The following is a 27,312-nucleotide window of genomic DNA, read 5'->3' on the forward strand; positions in this document are numbered from 1 at the left end:
ATTAGGTATATACTTTTTGGTAATCTTTTTTCAACTTCCTCAACAACATATTATGGAGTTTCTGTGTATAATATTATCTTCTACAGCTATATCACAAACAACTGGTTTCTATTTTCAGACTTTTAGATAATTTTAAAATTTCAGAATATCTTTGTACATACAGTACTTTATCAAAGCTAAGATACCATCAGTGAGAAGACACATGTAATTTCAGAAATGCCTATATGAAAAATGTACATCTCTGTACTGATAAAGTGTAGCACATTTTTTATACACTGGCATTATTATCTTGAAAAATACTGTTTGAAGAGGAATTTCTGGGTCTGAGTATATTAGGTGTTTTTAATCTTTGAAATGCATATTGTTACATGACCTTCAATTTCTCCTCTCTATATAATATATGAATATAGTTTTCCCTTGAGCTTTTGCCAACTTTATTAATTATTTTATTAATATAAAGAGAACAGATTTCATGTATTTTATGGGTTCAATGCTAAGAAGATAACCATACTTCCCTTCCTCCCTTCCTCCCTTCCTCCCTCCCTCAAGCCCTCTCCTTCCCTCTCTTATTTCCTTGTCATTAGTTTTTGTAAAGACATAATTTAATCCACTGTATAATCATAGACTTAATTCACCACTAACCATAATATTCAACAAGTAAAAAGTAGGATGACCACCATTGCACAGGAGTATAAACAAAGGCTAAAAACAATAATTATATCACAAGATGTCTGTTTCATTCCTATATATTTTCTTGTATTCTGAATTAAATGCCACACATATCAAAAAGACATGATATTTGTCTTTTTGAGCCTGGCTTATTTCACTAAGCATAATGATTTCCAGTTGCACCCATTTTATTGCAAAAGACAGGATCTCATTCCTTGTGATGGTTGAGTATTATTCTATAGTGTATATATACCACATTTAACTTTGAATGTTATGATTTTTGTTTTGATAATCTGACAGGTCAAAAGTGGCATCTCACTTTTAGTTTTAATTTGAATTACATTATCATTATGAAATTAAACCAATTGTAACATTTTATTGGTCCTCTGTTTTTCATGCAATATGACTTGTCAAGGTGTTATATATTTTTTGTTTTATTTTTTTGAAAGGCAGAGTGACAGAAATGGAGAAACAGAGAGATAAACGGGGAGAGAGAGACAGGAAGAAAGAAAGAGATATATATAGAGAGAATCCTCCATCTGCTGGTTCACCCCCTCAAATGGCTGGGGTTGGGCCAAACCTAAGCCAGAAGCCAGGAACTCTAACCTCGTCTCCCACATGGTGGCAGGAACCCAAGTACTTGGACCATGACCTGTTGCCTCCCAAGCACATTAGCAGGAAGCTGGATGGAAAGTGGAGAGGAGACTGGATCCCAGGCACTCTGATATGGGAGGTGGGCATCCCAAGCGGCAGCCCACCCCACTACACTGCATTGCCCACCCCTGTCATAAATAATGTATTGATATAGTGACTCTCCACCAGAAAACACTGGGGGAGGAATGCTCTGCCTGAATCTAGAAAAACTACCACTTGGTTCTTATTGTATGAGAAATACATCCCATCCCAAAGCCTTAAGATGCTGACCAACTCCCTCTACCTGTAGCCTTGTGACCTCAGAACCTACCTTGACACCTGGGAGGGGAAACCCGGGTCAAGGGCGACAGAAGAGGCTTGGTTATTTTGCATGTGCCAACTCTACTACCAAGTCCACCTTATTTTTTCTTTCTAAAACTTTAATTTCCAAAATTTTTACTGAGGAATTATATATAATAGTCAAATATCGAAAATACCCCAAGTCTACCAAGAGGGAATTTTTTACATAAATTATAGCAAATTGATGAAATTACATGTGGTCATTATAATTATACTGAAATATAATAATTAATGAATAAAAATGTTTTCAATATAATGTTGATTAAAATTCATGTCTACAAAATGGCATACAAGTATGTAATTACATCTAATCTATTATCTATATCTAATTATCTATTACATTATCTAATTATATCTACATCTATTGTGTGTGTGTGTGTGTGTAGTAACAAAATTATTCCTGGGTAGATTATCTTGATTTCATTATTTGTTGTTAATATTTATAGATGCACAAGTGATACTTTAAATATTTGAGAGGTCTAAAGCAATAACCAATATTACTTAATGCTGTGACCATTTCCAATGGGATATGTCAGAAACAAACAGAATACGTATTGTAATGTAAGTTAATATATAGTACCTTAGCCAACCTTGCAAGCACCTGTCCTTACTCATTTATCCTTTTTTTTTTTTTTTTTGACAGGCAGAGTGGACAGTGAGAGAGAGACAGAGAGAAAGGTCTTCCTTTTTTCCATTGGTTCACCCCACAATGGCCGCTGCAGCTGGTCACTGCGCTGATCTGAAGCCAGGAGCCAGGTGCCTCTCCTGGTCTTCCATGCGGGTGCAGGTGCCCAAGCACTTGGGCCATCCTCCACTGCCTTCCCGGGCCACAGCAGAGAGCTTGACTGGAAGAGGAGCAACCGGGACAGAATCCAGTGCCCCGACCGGGACTAGAACCCAGGTTGCCAGCGCCGCAGGCGGAGGATTAGCCTATTGAGCTGTGGTGCCGGCCACTCATTTATCCTTTACAATAGCCCTATGATGTCCAGTACCCTTGTATACCGATTTTATAGGTGTCAAGACTAAGGCAAAGAGCAGTTTGATAACTTGCTCAGACCACACAGCCAGAATGTGTTGTAGCCAGGATGTGAACCTCTACAGTTGGTTGTAGAGTTCATGTGTTTAATCATTATAGTACTTTGCTATCACTATGATTTTTTCTCTCTTTTTAAAAATTTCATTTAAGTTATACAAGTTTCATGTATTTCATATATACAGATTCAGGAACATAGTGACACTTCCTCCTACTCTCCCCCTCCTGCCCCGATCAAACCATTCCTCCCTCTTCCCTGTCACATTCCCACTCTTAATTTTTACAAAAATCTATTTTCAGTTTACTTAATGATAGCATAGTTAATCCTACACTGAGTAAAAGAGTTCAACAAATAGTATGAAGAAAAAAAAAAACCACACTATTTCTCAACAGAAGAGACAAGGGCTGTAAACAATCATTGAATCTCAAAATGTCCATTTCACCCAATAAAGTACATTTCAGGTACTATGATTTTTAAACATTACTCTGGAAGTCCTGAGTAGTTTTATAAGCATGGAATAAAAATAAGAGGTATAACTGATAAAAAAAAAAAAAGATGAGAATTTTGCTAATGAAAAGACCCAAGGGAGACAACTGAAATTTCTTAGAAATATTTGGGCATTGAATTCTATGGCAAGATACACAGTGAATAAATAAATTAATGAATAAATAAATAAATAAAACTCACACACTATACTTAGCAATAGCATACATTAAAAAATAAAAATTCCACTAAAACTATATTTACTTGAATACATTGAATTTTAACAAATTCTCAGTAGGGAATCTGAATACTTTTCATGTGTAACTATTTCAAATTAATGGTTTAATTATAACATCCAATGAAAGCCATGTAAAACTTGCTGCTAGCATTTGAAACTATTATTTTCTAAGATATCATATAAATATTTGCATTTTATCATCAAAATGTGAGTTCACTGCTATCATACTAAAGAAATTTGGTTGGCTGGTGCTGTGGCTCACTAGGCTAATCCTCCGCCTGCAGCGCCGTCACCCTGGGTTCTAGTCCTGGTTGGGGCACTGGTTCTGTCATGGTTGCTCCTCTTCCAGTCCAGCTCTCTGCTGTGACCCAGGAGTGCAGTGGAGGATGGCCCAAGTGCTTGGGCTCTGCACCCACATGGGAGACCAGGAGAAGCACCTGGCTCCTGGCTTCGGATCAGCACGGTGCGCCGGCCGCAGCGGCCAATGGGGGCTGAACCAACGGAAAAGGAGGACCTTTCTCTCTGTCTCTGTCTCTCACTGTCTAACTCTGCCTGTCAAAAAAAATTAAATTAAATTTAAAAAAATGTTTTAAAAGAAATTTGGTTAAGATTTGAAAATAATTTATTTATACCCAAATTTAGTATATTTATGATGACCAATAATTATGTTGTTACATTATAGAGCCATCCCAAATATTTTATGAATAAATTAATACAAAGTTTTTCTACTTTCCCCCAGTTTTCTGGAACCATTTTATTTTGCAGATCAAAGTGACACTCAATAATTTAATTACCAATTGCAAAGCCATTTTCATAGTCATAATTATATTCCAGGCAGTACTTTTTGGTCAGATCCTCCAGTCTGCAGTCAATGTCATCAGCATCACTACAAAATGATGGGACCTGTGAATAAAACCGTGAAAGGATAAAATGTAAGTCGTGTGCCTGTGCGCTCTGGATGTGCCCTTTGCTCCCCTGCCGCGGTGGCTCCACCAGCAGGAGGCAAGGAGGGCCCCACGGCTCTGCATGTCCCTGAGAAGTCCCCTGAACCCCCTCTACATCTTCCCTACAGCTCCTCCCAGTCTGTAGGCCACCAGGATTCTTCTCATAGACTTTTGTATGTTTCTCTCACTCACCACTAGAAGCCCAGAACTCTTGGGATATTCCTGTCTCTGAATTTTCACCCCAAATGGTTCTTTGGGTCCTTTTGGTGACCCTATCTGTTTGCTACCCTATTCCTGTCCTGCAAATGTTCCCAGAACCCTCCGTGCTTCCTCATGGATGCCTGCTCCCTTGCATGCTGCCTCCTCAAGTGCTTGCCTGGCGAACCCTGAGCTCTGATTAAATTAAGAGTTCTGTACCTGTACGGTCAACCATGGCTTGAGGGGAAATAACCCTCCTTACTGCCAATCCTAAATATTTTTTAAATTTGATTATTGGTCTTAAGTTCTATGAATGCATGATGTTTTGACTATTTTATTCCCATTTACAAATACAGATATAAATATTTATTAAATGGATGAATGAACAAGAGCATATTTTGATCTATTATATCATTTTTATCTTGCTTAATTTAGCTTGTGATGGACAATGAGTCTATACACAGAGAAACCACTTTCATATAATTTTCAGTGTGAGTTTTTTAAAAATTTGTTTATTTAGCAAACATTTATGAGCTTTTCATATTAGGAATGAAAATACGAAGTCGAGTGGTACATGTTTCCTGGAAATATGACATTTTGTTGAGGCATTGAAAGGTTTATTCAGAAGTAAAATGTTTTCACTTTCAAGAAAAATATACACGTAGTAATATACACAGAATTTTCAGGGAAACATGCATCGCTCAATTGATTTAAGTATTCTGAATGGGTCACAAGTTTAAGATGGGAGGAAATTAGTATGACTGTATTGTTTTCTTTTTAAATACATATCTAAAGTAACGGTGGATGAATGTAATATTTTATTGGTTTGCTAGCAATAATGACAATATTTTTTCTCTTTTGAGAATTTAGTTTTACTGAATGGATTTAATGGAAACTTTTTGCAACAAGTGTTTATTGAGTGGATGTCAGTTATTTAATATTTATAACAGGGCTTGGCATATAGCAACCAGCACTATAAAATGTTTGTTAGCCGATAAAAAAATGCTACCCACTTACTGGGCATATAAATATGAAAGAACTTCAAAAATTTCATGGAAAATGAAAATAAAAGATAAGTTTATTTTGATACAAAAGAATGCCATACTGGAGTGCCTGGGTTTGAGCTCTGGCTTGACTTCAGCTTCCTGCTAAGGCAGACCCTGGGAAGCAACAGGGATGGTTCAGGTAGCTGGATTTCCCATGTAGGAGATACGGATTGCGTTCTCATCTCCAAGCTTTGGCCCCGGCCCTGTCATGGCTGTTGTGAGCATTTGAGGAGTAACCTAGCAGATGACAGCACGCTCTCAGATAATAAATAATAATAAAATGACAGAGAGTAGAGGGATCTTACTGACGCACCATTTTTCCCAGGGTAGTCTCAAAGGCTTCAGAAAACTTCTTCAACAGGTCCGTGTCGTCACAACGAGTTGCTCTGTACAGCATCTCAAAGGACTTAAAGCCATGGTTTGCAAAACGTTTTACTGAAAAATATTGGGCAAAGCAGGTTCGGTTGGTTAGTGTTTTCAAAAACAAAGATTTAACCTTCTTTGGAATACTGGAAACAATACTTGAATCCTGATATGACTGGTGAGATTATTATGAAAGCAAGAGATGCCAGTTAAAGGAAGCTTCTAGTCTTTTATTGGTCAAAATATTTCATGAACCAAGTAGTAGTTCCCTGATGAGGAGTTTGCTTTTGAGAAATTATTCTTTTCTTTTCAATCATGTGAAAAAGTATTTTAGGGAATAAGTAATATAAAAATTATCTGCACTGTATTCCTGAGAATTCTGAAAACTCTTGCCTGAACCATTCATATTTTATATAGATATATAGCACACTTAATTATGTTATATTTCCACAATAGACAATGAAAAATTTCTAAATATTATGTGTACTCATATTTCCTTAAATGAAAATTTTCATGGAGATAGATTTATCCTTGGATTCGTGACAATGCTCCTTAGCCTGCTATCTAATGTACGCAAAAGAGGTGAGTGATATTGCTTATATTTACTTCCATAAATTGGTAAAAATATTAGCTCGAGTAAGTGGACTTAACTCTTTTTCCAAGACATTGGCATTTCAACTGTAACTATCATGCTGGATCAAAGATTCCCTCCAGAGAATATTTATTTACACTAGACCAAAATAACGGATTATTTTTATAAGAATACATATTCAAGATTATGGAATAGCGCTAAACCTGAATCAAATAAAAGTAGAGTATGACTGATTTATTTTATTCCATCACACACGTTGGGTCTTAACAGAAACTTCTTCTGGAGTATGAGGCTTTAAGGTCGTGTTTATAGGTCCAGAGCCACATCCTAACCAGTCTCTTCTGATATTCCTGGTAAATGACAGTTCTGCCTTAGACTCAATCTTGTCCTAACAGCAATCCAATCTATAACAGGATTGGTGGTTAATATTTCATGACCAGGGAAGAGAAATTCTCTCATTCATGAACATTTGAAATTCATGACACTATTTTCCATTAATTGCTATAGTAAGGTTCTTTTCCTTGTTAATAGTTAAGCCTGCACACACACACCCCATGCACATTCACATACAGAAGGGATCCAGTACAAAGTGAAAACTCACTAGCACAGTCTGGCCATTCAGTGGAATATGGTGGTGTCCAGATACCGTCTTCATAAGCACAATAGTACTTCTCAGTGGACCCTTCAGTGAAATCGTAGCCCTCCAAGCAAATCAAGGTGCAGTTAACTCCAGTCTTATCTTGAGCACACATGAATTCTCCATTTATAGGTGTAAATGGAACTTCACAGGGAGAACCTACATAAAAGAATTTTATTTTTATTTTCTTTTTAAAATAGATTTATCTTATTTATTTGAAAAGCAAAGTTATAGAGAAGGGGGAGAGAGAGAGAGAGAGAGAGAGAGAGAATCTTTCAACCACTGGTTCACTCCCTAAATGGCCACAATGGTCAGGGCTGTGCCAGGCTGAAGCCAGGAGCTAGGAGCTTCCAGATCTCCCACATGGGTTCAGGAGCCCAAGTACTTGGGCCATCCTCTGCCATTTTCCCAGATGCATTAGCAGGGAATTGGGATGGAAATAGAACAGCCAGGACTAGAACCAGTGCCCATATGGGATGCTGGTCCTGCTAACCTGTTGTTCCACAATGCCTGCCCCAAGAATTGCATTTTTCATATATAATACTATGAAAAGTGTAAGTTAAAGCCCAGGAGTTTAAGCTGAATTTTGGAAAGGACTCTTATCTACTACCACTCCTAGAAAAACTGTCACCTCAAGTCCTTAGCATGTCTGATTATTGGTTCCTGGATGGGGATATGTTAAAACCTGCACCTATGTATAACTGGAAGCTTCACATATTTTATTCTGATTTGGGGTTATTATTTTGGCATTCCTTTAGTGCAAATAAGAAAATGGATAACATTATGTAACAAACATTTTCAGAATCTGTCTCCTCCATCATTCAAAATTAGGATCTTGACTACAACACTTTATAAACTTACAGAAAATGTTAACTAACTGCTAATGAACAAAAATCATGGAAGAAAACATTTCTGTCTATCTTAAATCCAGGAAATGTCAACTGGAAACCTAAATAAGATCCATCAGTATCCTAACTTTATAGTGCCTACAGTCTAATTTCACTTATAAGAGAGTATTACAGCAATCATATATATCACATGCCAAATGCTTTTTGAGGAGCTTATGAAGAGAATACCTTTGATGACAATGTGGATGTCACATGTCCTGTTATTGCCTGAGGGGTCAGTGGCTGTATACCACACTATGGTCTCCCCGTGAGGGAAAAGGTCTCCTTGTGTATGAGTTCTTGTGATGACCAATTCAGCTCCTAAAGAGGAAAGAAGGGACCCAATTTTGGGGTTATTTTTCTGTAGACATTTCATTAGTCTCTTATTTGAAGTTTCCTTTTCTATTTATGCAAATAAGTTGGACATTTTATTTGCATTGATCTGTCCTTGAGTAGAAAATATGATTCATTATTTATTCTGTAACATAGAAATCATAGATTCAAAGCTCCATATGATTAAGGCACTCTTGCTAACAAATAATTTTCTTTCAATAACTCAGTCTGTTAGAAATTTCAGAATTTAAGAAATATATTTAATTTTCATTTTTATCATTGTTTTCAGTTAAACCTTTAAAATGAACTTTCAATTGCTTACTAAAGTTTTTCTACTTTCCTATGACTGTTTATAATTTATTTGATAAATGTTTAGTAACTGAGCACATATTCAGAGAATTATACTACAGATACCAATAGAATGCACAGTTTATGCTTCCAGGACAATGTAGAGCAGAGATTCAACAAATCTATTAGCACACCTTCAAGTGAGATGCCCAGTAAGGGTTTAATAAGTATCCACTGAACACTGAATTAAGGAGAATCCCATGAATAGGTAAGACCAATAATGTTAAATTAATTATCCTAGCAATAAAACGACACATTACTTGGTAAAACCATTCATTCTTAGTTGCTAATTGTTTTATTCTCTTTTGTCCTTTTAAAAGATTTTTAAAATTTAAATATAAGTCAATGTTTCCATGTTGACAACAAAAGCCTTGAATTCTCACCCGAGTTGTCGGAGAACTGAGGCTCATCCCAGCTTGCAGCATGCTCCTTCTCTGAGACCTGGATCGGAGGTGGAGATCTGCACCAGTCTATTACAGGTGGTTCTACATCTAAAGAACAGGAAATCAGACACAGAAGTCACAGCTGATCTTTAAAAATGACAAGAGGGGTTGCAGGAGAGAATTAAAGTTGCCTGTGTTGACAGAGAGCCTCGACCTCGTAAGAATCAAGGTTGGCCCTGTGACTGCTTTGATAGTAAGATAGATCTTATCCCTGATCCCAATATCAAAAGAAAGAGTTGTGGACCAGCATTGCGGCACACCAGGTTACGTGACGCCTTCCATGCCAGCATCCCATGTGAGCTCCAGTTAGAGTCCTGGCTGTTCCATTTCCAACCCAGATTCCTGCTAATGTGCCTGGGAAGGCAGCAGAAGATGGTCCAGGTACTTGGGCCCCTGCCACCCATGTGAGTCATGTTGTAGAACAAACAAGATATGAGTGAAGGTGTGTCACTGATGCAAGGCCAGGAGGTTGTGTCCATAGGCAGAACACTAGAGTTAAAGATTTCTAGGCCAGTGCCATGGCTCAACGGGCTAATCTTCCGCCTAGCAGCGCCGGCACACCGGATTCTAGTCCTGGTTGGGGCACTGGATTCTGTCCTGGTTGCCCCTCTTCCAGGCCAGCTCTCTGCTGTGGCCAGGGAGTGCAGTGGAGGATGGCCCAAGTACTTGGGCCCTGCACCCCATGGGAGACCAGGAGAAGTACCTGGCTCCTGCCATCGGATCAGCGCGGTGCACCGGCTGCAGCGTGCCGGCCGCGGCGGCCATTGGAGGGTAAACCAACAGCAAAGGAAGACCTTTCTCTCTGTCTCTCTGTCTCTCTCTCTCTCTCACTGTCTACTCTGTCTGTCAAAAAAAAAAAAAAAAAAAGATTTCTAAGACTGATAAATTCTAGGTGAGGACAAAGAACAGGGTGTGGACCTGGGAGTGGGAACACGGAGAGGAGATGAAAAGCACAAAAGTTAAAAGTTGCTGAACACCCGCCGGCGCCGCGGCTCACTAGGCTAATCCTCCGCCTAGCGGCGCCGGCACACCGGGTTCTAGTCCCGGTAGGGGCGCCGGATTCTGTCCCGGTTGCCCCTCTTCCAGGCCAGCCCTCTGCTGTGGCCAGGGAGTGCAGTGGAGGATGGCCCAGGTGCTTGGGCCCTGCACCCCATGGGAGACCAGGAAAAGCACCTGGCTCCTGGCTCCTGCCATCGGATCAGCGCGGTGCGCCGGCCGCAGCGCGCCGGCCGCGGCGGCCATTGGAGGGTGAACCAACGGCAAAGGAAGACCTTTCTCTCTGTCTCTCTCCTCACTGTCCACTCTGCCTGTCAAAAAAAAAAAAAAAAAAAAAAAAAAGTTGCTGAACACTGGAATTCAGGTTGAAGGGTGTTTTGAGGTAGAGTAGGTGAGCCAGGTTTCTTTCTTTTTTTTTTTTTTTTAAAGATTTATTCATTTATTTGAAAGTCACCAGCGCCGCGGCTCACTTGGCTAATCCTCCACCTGTGGCACCGGCACCCGGGGTTCTCGTCCCGGTCGGGGCGCCAGATTCTGTCCTGGTTGCTCCTCTTCCAGTCCAGCTCTCTGCTGTGGCCTGGGAAAGCAGTATAAGATGGCCCAAGTGCTTAGGCCCTGCACCTGCATGGGAGACCAGGAGGAAGCACCTGGCTCCTGGCTTCGGATCGGCGCAGCGCGCTGGCAGTAGCAGCCATTTGGGGGTGAACCAATGGAAGGAAGACCTTTCTCTCTGTCTCTCTCTCTCTCTCTCTCTGTCTCTCTCTCTCTCTGTCTCTCACTGTCTAACTCCACCTGTCAAAAAAGAAAAAGAAAAAAAAAAGAAAAAAGAAAGTCAGAGTTACACAGAGAGAGAAGGAAAGGGAGAGAGAGAGAGTCTTACATCCACTGCTTCACTCTCCAATTGGCCACAACAGCTGGAGCTGTGCCGATCTGAAGCCAGGAGCCAGGAACTTCTGGGTCTCCCACGTAGGTGCAGGGGCCCAAGAACTTGGGAAATCTTCCACTGCTTTCCCAGGCCATATAAGATAGCTGGATCAGAAGAGGAGCAGCTGGGACTCAAACCAGCGCCCATATGGGATGCTGGCGCTACAGGCGCAGCTTTACCTGCTATGCCACATCACTGGCCCAAGCCAGGTTTCAAAGTTCTGACTAAGTGTGGTGAAAGTTTTAGGATGTTGGTAACAAAAGTTGTATAGGAAGTAATTTCAATACAATTATAGACTTTACACATTTTAAGTGTTCTTAATGCATACCTTTGTGGCTTGATGGAAATAGGACAAATATTCTTTTTCTAATTTTATAGGTCAGGAATTTTGAACAAGGCAAACTTAAGGAATTTGCCTGAGGTCATCAAGCTAGTAAATTATAGTCACACACTCTAGGGAAAAAAGTCTTACATAAAGGACCTCTGTGGGTGGGACCCCAGTGGAAAGAAGTGGCCACCAAAGCAGGAGGTACTTTTCTCTGAATGGAGGAGAGAAATTCTGCTTTGCTTATGGCCTTGCTGAGGTACTGGATCCAAAAGGCTTCCACAGCCAAGGCAGCTCATGTCAATAGCCTTGGGTGATCACTGATATCATATATAAGAGTGTAATTTGTTAAATGCACAACAAGAGTCACTGTGCACTAACTTCCCATGCAGGATCTCTGTCCACAAAGAGCTGTATCATGAGACTTAATAGTAAAACTTGTTCTCAAGAATCATTTCCTTTTAGTGTATTAAAAGGAGGATATTATTATGTCTCATAAGTTTTTTTATAGAAAGCTTTTATTTAATAAATATAAATTTCATAGGTACAACGTTTGGATTATAGTGGTTCCTCCCCCCATATCCACACTCCCACCCCCACTGCCGTCCCACCTCCTACTCCCTCTCCCATCCCATTCTTAAGACTCATTTTTAATTTTCTTCATATACAGAAGATCAACTCTATACTAAGTAAAGATTTCAACAGTTTGCACCCACACAGACACACAAAGTATAAAGTACTGTTTGAAGACATTTTACCATTAATTCTCATAGTACAACACATTAAGGACAGAGATCCTACAGGGGGAGCAAGTACACAGTGACTCCTGCTGTTGATTTAACAATTGACATGATGTTAGTGATTAACCGAGGCTCTTGTCATGAACTGCCAAGGCTTTATGGAAGCCTTTTGAGTTCACAAACTCTGACGTTATTTAGACAGGCCCAAAATCAAAGTGGAAGTTCTCTCCTCCTTTCAGAGAAAGTTACCTCCTTCTTTGATGGCCCCTTCTTTCCACTGGGATCTCACTCACAGAGATCTTTCATGTAGGTCACTTCTTACCAGTGTCTTGGCTTTCCACGCCTGAAATGTTCTCATGGGCTTTTTAGCCAGATCTGAATGCCTTAAAGGCTGATTCTGAGGCCAGAGTGCTGTTTAGGACATCTGCTATTCTATGAGTCTGCTGTGTGTCCTGCTTCCCATGCAGGATCATTCTCTCTTTTATAACTCTATCAATTACTATTAGCAGACACTGATCTTAATCATGTGACCCCTTTGATACTTAATCCTATCTTTATGATCAGTTATGAACTTAAACTGATCACTTTAACCAGTAAGATGGCATTGGTAAGTTATAGTCATGTCTAAGAGCTCACAAAAGATACATCATCCTTGGGTTCTTCTTTAAAGATAATTAAGTTGCAAAAAGGAAAGAGGAGGGAGGAAGGAAGGGAAAAGAAGAAGGGGAAAAAAAGCAAAAACACCTTCAAGAAGCAGTAACAATAGCCCTTGCTTAGACTGTTGAGGAACAGTTCCCTTAGTTTTTTTACCCTTCCTTCTCTCCCTCCCTCCCACTCTCCCTCCCTCCCTCCTTCCCTCCCTTCCTTTCTTTCCTTCCTTCCTTTCTTTTCTCTTTCTTTCTCAGACCAAATGGCAGAGGGGAGAGGAAGAGGGCGAGTGGATGGGAGGATGGGAGCAGTGGGAAGAATTACTATGTTCCTAATGTTGTATTTATTAGATACATGAAAAAAATCAAAAAAAAGAAAGGAATTATAGTCACAAGCAGCAAGAGCAGGCTATTTCTATCCATAATATATGAAAACACGTACTCTGAAATTAAATGGGTTGTACCTATGAGAACATATAGATTTCTACTTTAGCTAACTGTTATGAATAAATGTTGTCCTTTACAATTTTTAAATATTTGGGTGGCAGAGAGACACAGACCGAGAGAGAGAGAGAGAGAGAAACCCATCCATTGGCTCACTCCTCAAATGCCTGCAATGGCCAAGGCTGGGTTGGGCTGAAGCTGGGAGCCAGGAATTAAATCCTGGTCTCCCACATTGGTGGCAGGAATTCAATTACTTTAGCCAGCGCTGCTGCCTCCCAGGGTCTGCTTTAGCAGCAAGCTAGAGGAAGGAGCACTCGGCTGTGGGACACAGGCATCTTAACCACTCGCTAAATACACACCCCTAAATGTTCAATTCTAGTATTTCCTTCCTGCTTGCTGTTCCATTGGAGAAATACTTCGGAAGAGAAGCCTGGGAAAGAGATGAAGAAGGGTGAGAAAAATGGGAGAAACCAGGAAGGAGAAAGGCAGAGAGGCAAGGGAAGAAGAAAATCTTAATGAGAAATGCGTGGTTCATCCTGTAAAATCTGAGGAAAGATTCTGAGAAGTAAGGACTGAAAAGTGTGCAGTCAGAGGAGTGGTAGAGATTACGGGGTGACCTTGGTGACAGTAGTGAATATTAGTGAAGGGGACAGAAGCCAGGCTCGAGTGGCTTTGAGAATAAATGCAGTGAAGAAGAAAGAGATGTCAACCACTGGGAACTCTTCAAAAGGGTCATATGGGACCTCCGAGATGCAGTGACACTTAAAGGGTATGCAGACTTCACAGAGGGAGTGACTTGCGCAGATTTCAAAGCCAGAAGGAAGCAGCATGAAAGGAAGTCATTGAAGACAAAGGGGAAACAAAGTCCCTCAGGTACTGAATTATTTTTGCAAACCCATCCAGATGGTGTGAAGAAAACTTACCAATAACTCTGATATGGAAAGTGCAGCTGGCTTGGTTGCCGGATAGATCAGTTGCTGTGTATGTGATAGCAACCTCTCCAATTGGGAAGAGATAAGGTGGGGTAAAAGCTGGATAAACGTGGATGGACACCTTTTGGAAGTAAACATTTTCAAAGTTAAAGTTAATGTCAACAGTACCTTAATTGTTTTTGATTTCTATATTAGTAATGTTTCAATAATGATACCATATTTCATATAGGAAAAGGGAAAAAAGTCAGGCACAGACTTCCGGTGTATTTCTTTCCAGACTATCCTACTTACAAAGCTTATAGAGTTGGCATATATATGAAATACTGCTTCTTATTTTTATATAATATCTTAAACATTTTTTATGTTCTAACATAGTTTTTAGAACTTAGGATGACTTTTGAATGTCTTTATAATGTTCTATAGAACAAATATATGATAATTTCTTTTTAAGAAAAATTTGTTGAAGGATACCCACATGGTCCCAAGTTTTACCACTGCAGATAGCTCTAAGAAGAACATCTTTGAATCAATAACTTTAAAATGATTGTTTCCTTATGGTTCCATGAACAGAGTTGTTAGCTACAAGCTACTAACATTTTATTGATAGAAAATTTCTTTCCCAAAGTATAGTAACAATTTACATTTGCATTGGCAGTGTTTAACAATGTCAGTATCCAAGCTCCCCAGTCCATGTGAAACTGCATCACTTCTTACTGAGTCAAGATTATGGTACCAGGTCATGTTTAATTCTCAGGTTCTTAGTACCTTATGCTAAGATTATATTCTCATATATTTGCATGATATTATAATATTTTTTTCCTTTTGGAATCATATGTTTACTTTCTTCATCTGTTTGGAAATTGTGATACAATAAAAATTTACATTAGTATGTTATACAATAATCATTTTAACCTTTGAAAAGTTTCAAGTATTTTTCTCTGGTATGTGTCTTTTAATTTGTAATTTTTAATATGAATTTTAAAATACTTTAGCAAAATCTACCATGTAGATTTTTAAAAAAATCTGAATAAGCTTAGAAAGTCATTCATGAAGTGATTTGATAAGCATTATAGTATACTCCAAGGTAGTCTTTTTAAGAATTTAAAAATAATCTGGGGAAGTAGGTGTTTGGCCTAGTGGTTAAGGTGCTTGCTAAGGCACCTGCAGCCCACACTGGAGTGCCTGGGTTCGATTCCCAGCTCCAGCTCCAGTTTCCAGCTTCCTGCCAATGTAGACTCTGGGAGGAAGCAGTGATGGCTCCAGTAGTCAGATTCCTGCACCCATGTTGGAGACCAGGATTGCATTCTCAGTTCCTGGCATAGCTACAGTTTTTAGGGCATTTGGGGTTGTAAACTACCAAATGGGAGCTTGCTATTTCTAACAAATAAAATTTTTTTAATGATTTAGAAATGTAATTTTATAGTATTTGAGAATACAACTACATTTTAAAAGTCACCCAATAATTATGTTAATATATTTAAATTCAGATATTCATCTTTCCACACCATTCTATTTATTTTATTTTGTCAGATACTTTCATTTGAGATTGTTTTTGATACTTTAATTTATACATTCTTCTTCGTACTTCAGAATATTTTGTCAAATTCCAAAAATATTCTGTTGACACTGTCATTGGTATACATTTGTTCTATATTTAGGTAAGCTTTTCCATCTATAAATATGGTATATATTTCAACCTGGCTCCATTTTTTTGTCAATATTGCTTATTTTCTTTTAATGATACATTTACCTTTATCATATATGTATATACATAAACATCGTACTATCTTGTATTATGAGTAGGATATCTATTTAATAATATTTTATATACTCATAGCATTATATCTCTTATATTTGGTGTGTGTGTGTGAGAGAGAGAGACAGAGAGGAGACAGAGAGGAGAGAGAGAGAGAGAGAGTTAATTTAAGTAGCTACTTAGTTCCAAAAAATTAAACCTGGAATGCAAAGAATAAATTTAAAAGGTCATTCAGAATACAAATGAAAAACTAAGAGTTCAAATCACAGGAGAGGTAATAGATATGGAGGAAAGAAAATAGAGATATATGAACAATTAGTGTTTCTGAAACAGAAAACAGAATGAATGGACCGGGAAGAATAAGATACAAAGGAAAATTCTGAGATGAAGAAAGCTAATGCTCTGCAGATATAAAGGACTTTTTGATGTCTCAGAAAAATCAATGAAACTCAACTGTCACCCAAACAAATTTTACATGATTTCATGGATAATGAAAGGTTCCCACACTATCCAGAAAATAAGGGGTTACTTAAAAGGGGAAAACAATCAGGTTATGTCATCTTATCTTAGTCAGTAAGTAAGTTTGGAGATAAAATATATTTTTGTACATGCCAAGGTTCTGGAAACCTGCCAACTTATATGATGTTTTCTGAAAGAAAGGATTTTAAGCATACCAAACGAGTGATGAATCACATTAAATCCATCATGTGTGGGGAAAGTCATGGTATGAAAGAACTGCCAGCAAACACCAAAACTATGTAAACATGGAGTTAGTTGGAAAAGTTACAATAAGTGTGGTTACAAAACAGTTATGAAAGGCTATAATTTTTTTAAAGGGAACTCATATAATGTAAAAAAAACTAATACTTAACCAATAGCAGAATAAAAATTCTAGATTATATTTTAAAAACCTGAAGTGGCTAAAGAATTAAACTGATAATTTGTCATTTTACCTGAAAGAGACTCAATAGATCATCTTATTTTTTGCCACTGATAATCAGGTAATGATAGGTTTTTGTACGTTTTAAAAACTTTATTGAAAAGATGGCATATTCCTTCCATACATAATTGTAGTTTAAGTCCTGATGCTGAAGAGTACAGAGGTTAAATCATTCCATCTTCTAAAGAGAACCCCTAAGGTTGGACAAACCACCGGGAGGCTTTCAGTCTAGTGGCTGAGCTGGCCAAGCGTCCCCAGCACTCACTGTAATCCCACATTAGCAGAGAGACGTTGTAGAAATTGGAGAATTCCACTGGGTAGAGTTTTGGGCCTCTCCCTGTTCTTTTCCAGGAGGAAAGCAAAGGGAAGATGACTGTCTCCAATCACAAGGCTGGCTGCAGATCACTACTCACAGAACAGCAGGAGGGGGCAAGGAAGTGTGTGGACAGAGGATACAGGATGAGACTGACACCTCTGACCACCCCTTGGAGGTCAGCGGCATATATGAACATCGAAGGCAGGAGGATTGTTCAAGCAATGTGGGTAGACTGGGAGGACAGATGCTCTGATCGTGGGTGAGCCTGTCTTCCCATTCTTTGACACGAAGGCCAAGGAGGAAGCCAGTCATACTTGAGCTATTCTGCTGTACTCCACTCTAGAGGCTGTGGGAGGCATCACAAGGCCTGGAGCTGAGAGGGTGGACAGAAGTGCTCCTGCCAGGGGGTAACTCCCTGTCAGGGAGCTGCACTGGGCAGAAGCGAGTCCCGGTTGGGTCTTCTGCAGAATCCATGTATGAACTGGATGTGAGAATCAGTATTTGGGTGTTGCTTTTCAGCATTATACAGAGAACAACACACTAGTAGCAAACTGAAAGACCTTAAAAACTATCCTCAGAACTACTGCTTCCGTGCTATGCTAGTTTCCTATTGTTGCCACAACCAAGTCCTATAAACTTAGCAGCTGAAAACAACACAACTTTATTAGCTGGCAGGCCTGTAGGCCAGAGATACTGATGCATCTTACAGGATTACAAGGCAATATGCTAGTAGGTCTGAGTTCCTTCCTAGATACTCTGGGGGAACAGCTGTTTCCTTGCCTCTGTTAGCTTCTAGAGGCAGCTGCTTGCAGGGCCTCATTGCTCCAAATTCAAGGCCAGCAATGGCAGAATGAGTCCTTATCACTTCATGTCCCTCAGCCTTCCTCCTGCCCCACCATTTCTCTCTAATCAGAGTTGGGGTAGGGACTCCTCTTTTAAGGACTCATGTGATTCAACTTGGCATCGCCTAAACAGTCCAGGCTGATCTCCTTAGTTTCACTTCTGCAAAGTCCCTTCGCCATGTAAGGAAACATGTTCACAGTTTCCAGGGATTAGAACAAGGATATTTTTGGGGGTGGCCATTATGCCACTAATCATACTAGCCCTGGCCCCAGAGAAGCCAGAAACAGAGGTAGGGGAGCTCCTGAAGGAATCCAAGAGCACCCTCAGCTCTCCCTCTCCATGTCACGTAGGCCACCTCTGAGCTGCAGGAGGAAAACACTTCAAAGTGGACACAAGATTCAAGTTTTTGTTTAGACAGCAAGATTCTCTTTCTAATCCCTGCAAGTGGGTTTGGTTACAGAAAGGAACTGTTTGTGTATACGAGTAACCAAAGCATGTGGCTGCAGTTACTTTCTGTTGGTGTCTGTCCTGCTTCAGACTGTTCAGAGGGAGTGACACATTATGGTTTTGATCCTAATCTATAACTTAGCATCCTACTTTCTCCCCAGAAATCTGCCTGTTTGAAGACTGTTTTGGAGAAAATCAGAGAGGAAGGCAGAGACTTTGGACAAGGATGTTCTTGGCAGCATCGTTCTTTCCTGCCCTTCATTTCTTCCCTTGCTTGCACTTCATTACTGCAAGAAACCCTTTCATTGTCAATAGTCTACACTGCCTTCCTTCTTTTCCTTTTCCCTCCCAGTGTTCTATTTTGTAGAGAAATCCAATTATCAGCCTTTTTTTGTGCCTGTCCTAGAGAATCATACCACTTCTAGAAAAACTCATACCACAGTGCCAATTACTGTCTGTAAGCTTTTGATCACCAAATTCAAGTTGAGTCCCCAATGTTATCCAATAATCCCACTACATTTTCTTTGTTATTTCTCATTCTGGTTAATTCTTTCAATTTTGGTTTGTATCTGGCCTCTTTGTGACCAGAAATGATACACAACTGACTCCTTTTTTCTTTGTATACACAACTTCTCTATCTGACTGATACTTTCCACTCTTATTTCTATTCTTTTAAGCATATTCAGTATCTTCTCCCTTGTGTTAGGCTGAATAATGGCCCTCTAAAGTTGTCTGTGTCCTAATTCCTGAACCTGTGAATACTTTGTTACCTGGCAATAGAGACTTAGCAGATAGAACTAAATTAAGACTAGATGGGCGGCCGGCGCCGCGGCTCACTAGGCTAATCCTCCGCCTTGCGGCGCCGGCACACCGGATTCCAGTCCCAGTCAGGGCGCCAGATTCTGTCCCGGTTGCCCCTCTTCCAGGCCAGCTCTCTGCTGTGGCCAGGGAGTGCAGTGGAGGATGGCCCAAGTGCTTGGGCCCTGCACCCCATGGGAGACCAGGAGAAGTACCTGGCTCCTGCCAGCGGATCAGCGCGGTGTGCTGGCCGCAGTGCGCCGACCACGGCGGCCATTGGAGGGTGAACCAGCGGCAAAAGGAAGACCTCTCTCTCTCTCTCTCTCACTGTCCACTCTGCCTGTCAAAAAAAAAAAAAAAAAGACTAGATGGGCTAAATGTAATCCAAGCCCCAACCTCGGCAAGGGGGAAGAAGGGTCAGGGTGAAAAGAAAAAGATGTGGTGATAGATGGATGTCGAGGTCAAAATGATACAGTCACGGCCAAAGGAATGTGGCAACCTGTAAGAACTGGAAAAGCAAGAAACATATTCCCCTCCAGAGCCTCTGAAAGGAAGAAGCACATGACTTGGTTCCTTCCGCCCAGATGCCCATGAACAAAACCAATGTATGGGATCAACACAGTCTTTCCTCCCTTTAGCCTAAAGCAAAGGGTGTTTGACTAGCATAGCGTCTTCTACTCCACAGAATCAGGTGAATTCTCAGTTGAGTCTCACAATCTGTTTGCCCATTTCTCCATTCCCTTCAGAATTCCAACCAGGATGGAAGCTGGTGGGCACTGTGCTCATGTCTCTCAGAATTCTTTCTGATTCTAGCGGTTTCAATTTGCAAATGGTCAATCATTCAATCCATCTACTGGAATATTTTATTTCTTCCCCAAAATCTTAGAAAAAAAGAATGTCATCACATGAATGCACCCTCAACTTCTTGTCACCCTCCCCAGACTCTTCCCACCACATTGACTCACTTCTGTGTCACCAGCCTTCTTCCTTTTCTTCCAGTGGTACATAAAACAACTCTTCCCAAGTCACTTGAATTCTTTCCCCTGTTCTCTGGATTCCTTCCCCTCTGACTTCCTAAGGAGCTCCCATTATTAATTCTCTTTTCTGCTCTATTCTCACCTTTTGCCTCTTTACAAGATCTATTGTCATTAATTAAACATGTGTAAATCACTTTTATATTAGGAAACAGCCAAAAATCTATCGGCAAGCCCTCACTCTACAGGAATCATCATCTAGTGTTTCACAGCCTTGTTTGAAGAAAATTACTCATTCATTAACCAGTCATCATCTGTTTTCCACATGTTCCACAAAGGGCCTTTAAGCAGTTCATGGAAAATTCACACTGTGAAAAAACTAAGCATTGATTGAAAACAATTTTTTGTAAAAATATGTTTATCGTTTAATTCTATTTTCCATGAACCTTTTGAAGTACTTTTACATTAACATAGGTCTCATTAAGGTCAACTTGCAGATGCTAAATCTAATTTACATCTTTCAGCCCCCTGTAACTCAGTTTTAGTTTAGTATATGACATACTTGACCAAGCTTTTTGCCATGAGACATGGGAGACAGAAGGTGATGGGTCAAGTAATTCGGTCTTTGAAACCCACGTGGAAGAATGGATTACGGCTCCAGCTTCAGCCATTGCAGGCATTTGAGGAGATAAGCAATAGATAGATAGATAGATAGATAGATAGATAGATAGATAGAAAGATGGATAGATAGACAAACACTGACAGACCTTCACCCTCCTTCTGTCCCTCTTAAATACATTAAAAATAATAAAAAACAGATGGACAGATAACATTAAGTGGGATCAGGTGTAAGAAAAGGAGAAAAACCAGAAAAGGTTTCTACCATAAAGGTAAAGGAAGAGAATCACTTCATGGCAGGAAGCTGGAGTCAGCAGCCTGAGCCAGAAATTGAATCCAGGTATTTATTCCAATGTGGGGTGGGGTATCTTAACTGCTAGGCTAAATGCTTAACCTTCTCAATTTCTTTTAAAAAAATGTTTACTTGTTTATTTTAGAGGAAGAAAGAGAGTGAGAGTGAGAGGTTATGTCCCATCCACTGGTTCATTGTTCAAATCCTCACAATAGCCAGAGCCAGGCCAGGCTGAAGCCAGGAGCCTGGAACTAAATCCAGGTCTTGTACATGAGTGGTGAGGACCCAACTACTTGAGCCATAATCTGCTGCCTCCCAAGGTGTGCATTAGCAGGAAGCTGGAATCAAGAGCAGAGTTGAAATTTAAACCCAGGCTCTCCAATAAGGGATGAGGACATCTTAAGAAGTAGTTTAAACCAATATGCCAAATGGCTGACCCCTGCTCATTTCCTAGGTGTTGACCTTTCCTGGGCTTTGATCTCTGACACTCTCCTTAATCTGCATATCAGCAGTGGGGACTCTTATCCACTCACTCTAAAGCCATCCTGTGTAGACTCTCTGATGTCAATCTACAAATTCATGCCTCTAGTACCTGCCTTTCTATTGAGCTGCCTCTATGTGACCATGAATGAGATGAGGGACTCCCTTTCATTCAGTGCTTGTGTTTTTGAACATGAGACCATCTGTGTTCCATAGATTTCTCAGGTAGCTGTTTGGTATTCTATGATCACGCAGAGTATACAGAAGCATGTACCAGAGCATGCCCTGCTTCCTTAGATTACCTGGCTTCTTTGTATCCACTCCTATCATATTTACAGAGGTTTTCCAAAATGACTATACATTCTGAGATGCAATGTATTATAGTATATTCTGCATTCTTCCAGATATCTTATGGTGTAGAAGTTAAAATATTTGGGTAGAGTGGCAAAAAGCAAATTACTAGGTTGGAGAATTGGGGATCGGGCAATGAATGAATTTAATTTGGGTTGCATGAGTTGTGCAGGAGTGAATGCAAAAAGGAAGTTCTGATTGGAGAAAGAAGATAACTTAGCACAGGGACAGGGAATGATGCATTGGTTTATAAATGGTTGACCCCTTCCTAAGAGCAGGCAATGAAAATGAAGAAATGTTTCTTTTCCAGAAACTAAGAGACCTAGGACTCCTGCATCAATGTAAGTGAAGGTGCTGTATTTTGTGTGAGTTTTAAGCAGATCCTGAAATACATCACTTTACCTAGCATTCCTTTACCTACTGTCCACAGGAGAAGAAGAGGAAGAGAAAGAGGAAGGGGAAGAAGAAGAGGAGGAGGAAGGGGAGGAAGAGGGGGAGGAGAGAGAGGAGGGGGAGGAGGAAGAGAAGGAGAGGAGGGGGAGGAGGAAGAGAAGGAGAGGAGGAGGAGGAAGAGAAGGAGAGGAGGGGGAGCAGGAAAAGGAAGAAAAAGAATGAGCAGCAGCAGCAGCAACACGTGTTCACAGGCTTTTTACTGGAAAGTGGAAACATCACACATGCGGGAATGCTGATCACACACACCACCTCTGTGCCTTTAGGCCTTAAAGCCCCATTTTCACTTTAAATAGCAGATTTAAAAATCACATAGATTGTATGCATATTCAACACAATTACCAGAACAGTTTCTTTGGTGTTGCTCCCACAGTATATCTTGGCTGATCCATCTCATACAAGTGTATATATACACAATATGTGAAAAAATTCACTATTCATGCATGTTCATGTATGCAAATACTAACAGTGTAGATGTCAGAAATAAATTCCTAAATGAACTCCCTTCCTGGCATAGTGGATAATTACCTCAAGCCACTACACAGATGTTTATATCATACTGTGTTCTGAATAATGCTGGATTTGGAAATGTTGCATAGGAAGCACTGACATGATCTCCTTTAGATTGGGGCAATAAGCAATCATTTGGGGCTCATATGATACAAGATAATGTTTATAAACAGGAATCAGGATTGACTCCACATCTTTCTTCTTCTTAAAAGATCCTCAGAGCATAGTAAGGGGCAAAGAATTCTTAGTAAGTAATCTTAGTGGATACAATAATATGACAAATCCATGGAATGAGAAGTTTCCACTTTCAGAGATTTTAAAAAATATTTCATCTTCTTTTTCAGATAACATTTTACACTTATAGTATAGTCAAGGGCTTACTGGCTCCACTAAACAATGAATTCAATAGATAAAAAGCAAGATGATTGTAGTCCAGCAAGAAAATAAGCAAGGGTTGTGCACAATAATAAAGGAAAAGATGTCCAACTTTGCTCATCTAAAGTAACCTTTCATCTGAGATTTCTAATTTAAAACTCAAGGCTGATCATTCTTCTATCAGATGAGGCATCACCCTTTACAAGTAAACTATATGTAGAAAGAGCACTGTATTATCATTGGAATATGAGCAAATCCCCAATCGTACATACATCTGCAGTACATTTAGCATCCATCTGAATCAGGACATATTTGCAAACCTTACCTTTTCACCGGAGTTATCCTTGGCTGTCGGAATCTGCCAGGTAATATTGGCTGAGTCTTGCTGCTCCTGCGTCTTCGCTTCTATGTCCTTAGGACAGCTGATTTGAGGAACCTCTACATCTGACTCAGAAAATACACAAATTAGTTAATATGCTGACATAGGATTGTAAGTCATTTAAGTAAGAAGTAAAAAATATAGCCATGTCAATATTTTCTCTCATTTTTTCACATCCCAATTAACCACTGATTTGAAATATGCAAATGCCTCCCCAGTAATATATTCTAGCATGGTTTACAAGGCCTGTGCTGGTGGCATAGCCTCCTTTCTCGCTGCCTTCTACTGGAACTCACCCTCCACTTGAATTACTACAAGGGCCATGAAAGCCTTCGGTGTCTTCTTTCACTTCTGTCTTTTTAATTTTTTTAAACATTTTTATTTATTTATTTGAGAGGTAGAGTTACAGACAGTGAGAAGGAAAGACAGAGAGAAAGGTCTTCCATTCACTGGTTCACTCCCCAAATGGTTGCAATAGCCGGAACTGCGCCAATCTGAAGCCAGGAACCAGGAGCTTCTTCCAGGTCTCCCACACTGGTGCAGGGGCCCACGGACTTGGGCCATCCTCTACTGCTTTCCCAGGCCATAGCAGAGAGCTGGATCAGAAGTGAAGCAGCTGGGACTGGAACCGGCGTCCATATGGGATGCTGGCACTGCAGGCAGCAGCTTTATCCGATACACTACAGTGCCAGCCCCTGCTTGTGTTCTGACTTAATGCCCTCCAGCCTACACCTGGATGACCACTACTTGTATTTTAGTTCTCAGCTTTAAAACCAGTTACTCAGCATGCTTTCTCAGACTCTCCAAGTCCATCTGAGGCACTCACTCTACAAGGACCAGAACAACACATTGTTCTTCTAGTTTTTTTTTTTTTTTTTGACAGGTAGAGTGGACAGTGAGAGAGAGAGAGAGACAGAGAGAAAGGTCTTCCTTTTCCATTGGTTCACCCTCTAATGGCCGCTGCGGCCGGCGCACCGCACAGGTGCTTCTCCTGGTCTCCCATGCGGGTGCAGGGCCCAAGCACTTGGGCCATCCTCCACTGCACCCCCGGGCCACAGCAGAGAGCTGGCCTGGAAGAGGGGCAACCAGGACAGAATCCGGCGCCCAAACCGGGACTAGAACCCGGTGTGCCGGCGCCGCTAGGTGGAGGATTAGCCTATTGAGCCACGGCGCCGGCCTGGAAATTTATTGAAAATTATCTTACTACCCTCACCCTCCAGAAATTGCACAGGGAGCAGTGAAATTACACAAGCAAATACTCACAGGGTTATTTTTGATATAAAAGTTTAGCTTTCTGTGGATCAGAGACAACTTCTACTAGTGTTAGAAATATTCTTTCTCTTCATTCCCTTTTTTGCTTTGTCTGGAATTCCTTGCTAGGGGGCCTACATCATGGCAAAGCAAGTTGAGCTACCATATGTGACTCTGGCATCTCATATTGGAGCTCCAGCTGGAGTTCTAGCTGCTCCACTTCCTATCCAGCTTCCTGTTGATGCACTTGGGAAAGCAGCAGCAGACAGTCTAAGTGCTTCTCTGCCATCCACATGGGAGACCTGGATGGAGTCTGAAGCTTCTGGCTTTGGCCTGGCCCAGTCCTAGCTGTTGAGGCCCTTTGAGGAATGAGCCAACAGATAGAAGATCTTTCTCTTTTTCACTTTCTCCATCTTTTCCTCCGTCACTCTGCCTTTCAAATAAATAAAATAAATCTTAAAAAAAGAATTCTTTACTAAATTGACACTGGGGTTTTCAGACAATCATTGGTATCTCTTCCATCTTTTTGGTTAACTGGTATATTCAAGTTCTTTCTTTATTCTGCCTTCTGAGGGGAGTCTACATTTTGTCCTTCAAATCATTAATAACAATTTCAATAATATCTGACCATGTTTTGCTCTTCTTCTTCTCTTAGAAATGTTAATGATATTTTACTTCTAAGGATTCCTTTTTTTAATATTTCATTTTTTTAGTAGTTTTCTCTTGCTGCAGGGAAAATTGAACGCAATGGGATGCAGGTTTCAGAGTGCTGATAGCTTTTAAAGTTTTTTTCTAAATCACCTCATTCTCACTTGCTTTATATCAACCAAGAATTCCTCAAAGATTTTCAACTCCTGATGGAAAACTTATCTGATGTCCTGCTCTAATATTATCCTTAATTTTAAATTTCTTCTATCATTGTCTTGCCATTTTCTACTTGGAGTTTTATAAATCCATAATATTGAATCAGAAATACTTGTAGTACATATTGGGCTATGTCTACCATTTTCTCATAGGTTTGCAGCAAAAGTTGCAAAGACAGACAGTGCTACACCATATCCAGATGTCAATCATTCAGGAATTTGGTTTTTAACTTGACTGCTATGGTGTGCATGTGGTTTGGGTCTGTTTTCCAAAGGCTGGAAGGCTGGTCCCCAGGGTGGTGGTATTAAGAGGTCATGGAACCTTTAAGTGGAGGGGCTCAGGAGAAGGTGATTAGGTCATGGAGGATGCTGCCCTCAGATAGGGTTCACACTGGTCTAAGAGTGAGTTCTTGTGACAGTGGGCTGGAATAAAAAAGTGAGCCTTGCTTGTGACTTCCTCTCTGGCTTCCCATCTTGAAATATAATCTCTCTTAGACATGAGTTCCTGTCATTGTGAGCACATATCAATGCCATGCCCTTGAGCCTCCAAAATGATGAGCCAAATAGATCTTCTAAAAATAGATTTTGTAAAACACCCAGCCTCAGGTATTTTGTTACAGCAATAGGAAACAGGCAAAGCTACTGACCCATGTAGAGGCCTACCTTTACACACAGCTGTCTGAACTTTGGCACTCCATTTTCCAGAAGTGGTACATCTCACTTCTCTGGCTCCAGATAACATGAACCCTGGGCGACAACTCAGCTGACAAATTGTTCCAGGTTTAGCTGGTTGCTTGCCACAGCTGGAGGGGGACACAATGACACCTTTGGGCTTCTGGAAGCTGGAGCAGTGGCGCTCTGTTTGTAGAGAAATGAGAGCATATTGTTTCCATTTGCACAATTTGGAAATGCCACAGAATCATTTTACCCAAGAAAAACACAACAGTGCTATTTTGGAATTAACACTCCTTGTTAAATGAGAATTGTGTGTGACACTGATTGTATGATTATATGATGTATTATAAATAATCCTGAATTGCATATCTTTAGTTACCTCTTGTTGTTTTGTCAATGTATGAAAATCTTGAAAAACTTCTGATATTTTAACCAATACTGATTGTGACTTATATCACTTGCTTGGAACACCTTCATTTGGTTTGGAGAATGTTATGACAAGGCTTTCAAGTATAAAATAGTAACTTGAATTCCATTTTTCATGGATTAAGTGATATCTTCAGCAATCAATCTCTATTTTATGAGATTTTTTGGGTGCTATCTTTATTTTTTTAATTAATTTATTTTCTAAGGAATACAAATTTCATATGTACAACTTTAGGAATATAGTTATTCTTCCCATCATACCCACACTCCCACCCCTCCTCTTCCTCCCTCTCCCCTTCCCTGTACCATTCTCCATTAAGATTCATTTTCAATTTAACTTTGTACACAGAA

The 27,312-nt window shown here is 40.1% G+C and overlaps 1 protein-coding gene across 1 annotated transcript in view; it reads right to left on the bottom strand.

Moving 5' to 3' along the window:
* Window positions 1-27,312, bottom strand: part of SVEP1 (sushi, von Willebrand factor type A, EGF and pentraxin domain containing 1) — a 210,656-nt gene that overhangs the window by 94,845 nt on the left and 88,499 nt on the right. The window contains exons 7-14 of the mRNA XM_002708072.6: window positions 26,524-26,718; window positions 23,693-23,811; window positions 14,209-14,338; window positions 9,149-9,256; window positions 8,274-8,405; window positions 7,162-7,356; window positions 5,919-6,040; window positions 4,212-4,320 (exon numbers count right to left, since the gene is read on the bottom strand). Coding sequence (XP_002708118.4) covers window positions 4,212-4,320; window positions 5,919-6,040; window positions 7,162-7,356; window positions 8,274-8,405; window positions 9,149-9,256; window positions 14,209-14,338; window positions 23,693-23,811; window positions 26,524-26,718 — 1,110 coding nt within the window. The remainder of the gene's footprint in view (window positions 1-4,211; window positions 4,321-5,918; window positions 6,041-7,161; window positions 7,357-8,273; window positions 8,406-9,148; window positions 9,257-14,208; window positions 14,339-23,692; window positions 23,812-26,523; window positions 26,719-27,312) is intronic.

Source organism: Oryctolagus cuniculus, chromosome 1, assembly GCF_051225735.1.
Source record: "Oryctolagus cuniculus isolate XC-2025 breed Fujian yellow rabbit chromosome 1, ASM5122573v1, whole genome shotgun sequence".
NCBI classification, from domain to species: Eukaryota; Metazoa; Chordata; class Mammalia; order Lagomorpha; family Leporidae; genus Oryctolagus; species Oryctolagus cuniculus.